General features: G+C 32.0%; 1 protein-coding gene across 1 annotated transcript; it reads left to right on the forward strand.

The window, feature by feature from the left end:
* The first annotated feature begins 290 nt into the window (after window positions 1-290).
* Window positions 291-2,175, forward strand: LOC133698986 (desmethyl-deoxy-podophyllotoxin synthase-like). The gene is made up of 2 exons (XM_062122108.1): window positions 291-1,363; window positions 1,450-2,175. Exons 1-2 carry the CDS (start codon window positions 458-460, stop codon window positions 2,059-2,061), a joined length of 1,518 nt encoding a protein of 505 aa, XP_061978092.1. The 5' UTR covers window positions 291-457; the 3' UTR covers window positions 2,062-2,175.
* The last annotated feature ends 3,235 nt before the right edge of the window (window positions 2,176-5,410 follow it).

The following is a 5,410-nucleotide window of genomic DNA, read 5'->3' on the forward strand; positions in this document are numbered from 1 at the left end:
TCCGAAATGGGTGTTAATGGTTCAGCCGTGTGTGTGTGTGTGTAGAATCAGACTCCATTAATGCTTTAGCTTGCGCCAATTTGATTGCAGGGCGTTTAGGCTTAGCTGCAATTAATTAATACTTGTTCAACGATATAATAATAACCTTGCAGCTCCAGAAAACAGAGTAAATAGTTTATTCCAGGCAAATCCTTCTGATCTGTCTAGGATGATTCGGATTGAATAATTTATATCAAACTTGTTGAAATAGAACGAGGTAAGATCCAACTACTCATATCACACATGGAGTAATGCGAAAATGAAGTAGAACGAGATGCTATCCAACTACAGGACAAGTATGATTATCAAATAAAGATTCCTGTCCTGAGCGGCTGACGCTAAGGTTAGCCTCACAACTTCAACTGAAACTAGATCATATATAGAAGAGAGAAGCAAATTTACCAACCAACACTCGATAATGGAGCAGCTTCAAATTCCCACCTCCTTGGTCCTTCTCTCATCACTCCTCTTTATCTTCATGGTATTAAGGATACTCAAAAAGTCGAAAACCAAAGCCTTCACTCCAAATCTACCCCCAGGTCCACGGAAGCTTCCTGTGATAGGAAACTTGCACCAGTTATTTTGTTCTCTACCCCATCACCGCCTGCGAGACTTGGCCGAGAAACATGGACCTATTATGCACCTTCAACTCGGCCAAGTTCAGACCATTGTTATTTCTTCTCCAGAAACTGCTGAACAAGTGATGAAAGTCCATGATATCAACTTCGCTCATAGGCCCCATCTCCTTGCAGCAGAAATCATCTTTTATAACTGCACGGACATAGCGACTGCAGCATATGGAGACTATTGGAGGCAGTTGCGGAAAATTTCCATCCTGGAGCTATTAAGTCCTAAACGTGTGCAATCATTTAGATCTATCAGGGAGGAAGAGGTATCCAGTCTTATTGGAAGTATTTCTTCTAGTGCAGGATCAATAGTCAACCTTAGCAGGATGCTGTTTTCTGTAGCATATAACATCACTACGAGAGCAGCCTTCAGTAAATTGCGGAAAGAGGAAGAAATATTCGTTCCGCTTGTTCAGGGAATAATACAGGTGGGAGCAGGTTTCAATATAGGTGATCTTTTCCCTTCCATCAAATTGCTTCCATGGATAACTGGGATGAGATCCAGAATGGAAAGGTTGCATCAAGAAGCTGACAGGATACTTGAAAGCATAATCAAAGAACATAGAGCTCGCAAAGCGGAGGGCAATTCTAGTAACGAGAGTAAAGCTGATGATCTTGTAGATGTTCTTCTAGATCTCCAGGAACATGGGAAACTCGACTTCTCCCTAACTACCGATAATATTAAGGCAGTCATCCTGGTAAGTGTTTGTATTGCTGTACATTTGGTTTTGCATGGTCTGTATATTTGCTTACCTCAATTTTGATTATCGTGTCTCGCTCTCAGGACCTTTTCATTGCTGGGACTGAGACATCATCAACTATTCTAGAATGGGCAATGTCAGAGCTGCTAAAGCACCCTGAAGTGATGGAAAAGGCTCAAACAGAGGTACGAGAGGTCTTAGGCAAAGATGGAGGTGTCGGTGAATTAAATTACTTGAAGATGGTCATCAGAGAAACTATGAGATTACACCCTCCTCTCCCTTTGCTGCTTCCAAGAGAATGTCGAGAGGAATGTGGAATCAACGGATACAATATTCCCATTAAATCCAGAGTCCTAGTTAATGTTTGGGCAATCGGAAGGGATACAAATTATTGGGTTGAAGCTGAGAGATTCCATCCAGAGAGATTTCTTGATAGCGCGATTGATTATAAAGGGGTAAATTTTGAGTTTACCCCATTTGGTGCTGGAAGAAGGATGTGTCCAGGCATTCTGTTCGGCATAAGTAACGTCGATCTTCTACTAGCAAATTTGCTCTACCATTTTGACTGGAAGCTCCCCGGTGACATGAAGCCAGAAAGTCTAGACATGTCTGAAGCTTTTGGTGCCACGGTTAGAAGAAAAAATGCTCTGCATTTAACTCCTATTTTGCACCATCCTCATCCTGTTAGATCTTGAAAATCACAAGGAAAATGATCTTAAATCTGCTTTTGTTACGTGTTACCTTATGCCAATGGTGTTGCCCAGTCACGATAATAGTAGTAATAAAAAGCTGCTTATTTTTCAGTGTTATTTTTAACTTTTCCCAGAACTTATAATAATCCTACACTTCGATCCAAATTCCGTCCAAAATAGCTGCAGGATGAACTGTTAATTTAAGTTATTGATGTAGAGACTTGGAAAGAGCTGTAGAAATAGCGTATATATAATTCTAAAGCTTGATTTATAATTTCTACGTTGTTCTGATCAAGATAACAGTTGATACACACATATTTTCATCTCCGTCAACCAGTCCCTTGAATCCAACAACTCGAGTATTATTTGGTTTTAATAATTAGAATTATAATGTTTCTTTATTTTATTAATATTATCTTCCTGTGTTGATGCATGATTGAATACTTGATGGATCGAGCATCGAGGTTCCAGTCTCGGTACTATATTATAAATCAGTTCCCATTCTATACGAAAAACACAAAAACTTGTCTGCTTGGGGTCCATATTTATTTATTTATTTTTGTTTAACTTGAAAGCTTATGGAGTCGATAAAAATCTCACTGACCCACGTCTTCTTTCCTATCTTTTCTTTTCCTAAGTGAGTGTCTGTATTATACAATAGCTTATATTAATTAGTTAAAGAAAAAGGATAATTGGTTTTGAAATGTTTTTTAAGAAATATATTAAAATAATATTGTTTTTATTTTTAAAAAATTATATTTAATATCAACACATCAAAACAATTCAAAAATATAAATAATTAAATTTAAATAAATTAATTCTTATCAGATTGCCTAATATAATCTATGAGACTTGAAAATTTTAAATTATTATTTTCATTGTGTTAATCCTTTAAAATACTCAGCAGGGTAACAAAATCATCATTAAATAATTACCTTGTTGATTGAATATTTGGGTTGTTATTGACATTTATTGTAAATTAAATTCATGTGCAAAACATTGATTTTCAAAAAAAAAATGCTTTAATTCTAATTATTGACTTTATGTATTGGGATGCATATTTATATATAATTATGTATGATATAACAACCATGTAAAAGTAGGAGACCTAATTAATAAAATTCTAACCCACTAGGATATATAAGCTATATTTATCAAATTAATTGGGAGGGCTATTAATTTGCATGAAAATAGTAGGAGAATAAATTATAATTAAAAATATCATCTAAATTTTGTTATAAATATTTATATAAAAATAATACATTTTATTTTTATATGAATGAATTGATAGATCACTATGAGTAGCAATATGTCATTGCGTAGCATACTTGATATAAGCAAATTGATTGGATCAAACCATAATGTAAGACTTGTCTTTGATATGGACGTTAACCCAATTCCTCATGTCTTTGATAATGTGGATAAATTATCCTCAAAACAATTAAAAAATCAAAACAAGTCTCATTGGAAGACGACTACTCTCATACTAAAATAATTGGATAAATTGTCTTATTAGGATGTGATTACCCTTCAAATAATTTAAAAATGAAAACAAGTCTCATAAAGAGGTGACCACCCTCAAAATAACTAGAAAAAATCAAAACAAGTCTCATCGAGAGGTAACTAGCCTCAAAACAATTTAAAAATCAAGCAAGTCTCATTGAAAAGGGACTGCAAAAAACAAAATTTTAAAAACAAGTCTCATCGAGAGGTGATTACCCTCAAAACTAAAATTTAAAAAACAAACAAGCCTCATTGAAAGGTGATTGTCGTTAAAAAAACAAAACAATGTCATAAAGATTGACTACTCTCTAAATAATAAAAAAATAAAACAAGTCTAATTAAGAGGTAATTACCCTTAAAACAATTTAAAAAAGAAACAAATACTATTGAGATAAAATAAAATGCTATTTGAAAGAAAATATGTAATTAAGTTTTATTTAATTAAATTTCATCTTCTTAATGTGCAGGATCTCTTTCATAATTTTTTTTAAGTTTTATTTGATCCTTCTTATTTATTTTTTTTTTCTCTTTTGCATAATCTCTTATTATTTTTAATCAAATCAGTCCCTTTGTTCTCTCTTTCTTCTTATTTCACTCTCTAAGCACATTATTTTATTTTCTTTTAATTTTGCATAGAAAATTCGTAAAGAAAAAAACATCAGAAAGAATTTGTTTCAATGTAAAACAATCTCTTCGAGAGGCGACTACATTAAAACAATATAAAAAGCAACATAATCTTGTTAAGAGGTGATTAACATTTAAATAATTAAAAAATGAAAAGAAGTTTCATTAAAAGGAAACTACCCTCAAAACAATTAAAAATGAAAACAAATCTCATCGAGAGACGACTAGCCTAAAAAACAAAATAAAGCAAAACAACTCTCATGTAGACGCGACAATCCTTATAATCAAATAATTGGATAAGTAGTCATATTGGGAGGCGACTACCCTCAAAACAATTAAAAAAACCAAAACAAGTCTCATCAAGAGACGACTACTCTAAAAAAAAATTAAATCAAAACAAATTTCATATGGAGGTGACTATCCTCAAAACAATTAAAAAATCAAAACAAGTCTCATTAGAAGACGACCACTCTCATAATAAAATAATTGGATAAATAGTCTTATTAGGATGTGATTACCCTTAAAATAATTTTAAAATGAAAACAAGTCTCATAAAAAGGCGACCACCTCAAAATAACTAGAAAAAAATCAAAACAAGTCTCATTGAGAGGTAACTAACCTCAAAACAATTTAAAAATCAAGCAAGTCTCATTGAAAAAGTACTGCAAAAAACAAAATTTTAAAAACAAGTATCATCGAGAGGTGATTACCCTCAAAACTAAAATTTAAAAAAACAAACAAGTCTCATTGAGAGGTGATTGTTGTAAAAAAAATAAAACAATGTCATAAAGATTGACTACTCTTTAAATAATAAAAAAATAAAACAAGTCTAATTGAGAGGTAATTACCCTTAAAACAATTTAAAAGAGAAACAAATACTATTGAGATAAAATAAAATGCTATTTGAAAGAAAATATATAATTAAGTTTTATTTAATTAAATTTCATCTTTGTAATGTGTAGGATCTCTTTCATAATTTTTTTAAGTTTTATTTGATCCTTCTTATTTTTTTTTCTCTTTTGCATAATCTCTTATTATTTTTCTTGTTCTTAATCAAATCAGTCCCTTTGTTCTCTCTTACTTCTTATTTCACTCTCTAAATACATTATTTTATTTTCTTTTAATTTTGTGTAGCAAGTTTGTAAAGAAAAAAACATCAAAAAGAATTTGTTTCAATGTAAAACAATCTCTTCGAGAGGCGACTACTATCAAAACAATATAAAAA

This window comes from Populus nigra, chromosome 1, assembly GCF_951802175.1.
Source record: "Populus nigra chromosome 1, ddPopNigr1.1, whole genome shotgun sequence".
In the NCBI taxonomy this organism is placed as follows: domain Eukaryota; kingdom Viridiplantae; phylum Streptophyta; class Magnoliopsida; order Malpighiales; family Salicaceae; genus Populus; species Populus nigra.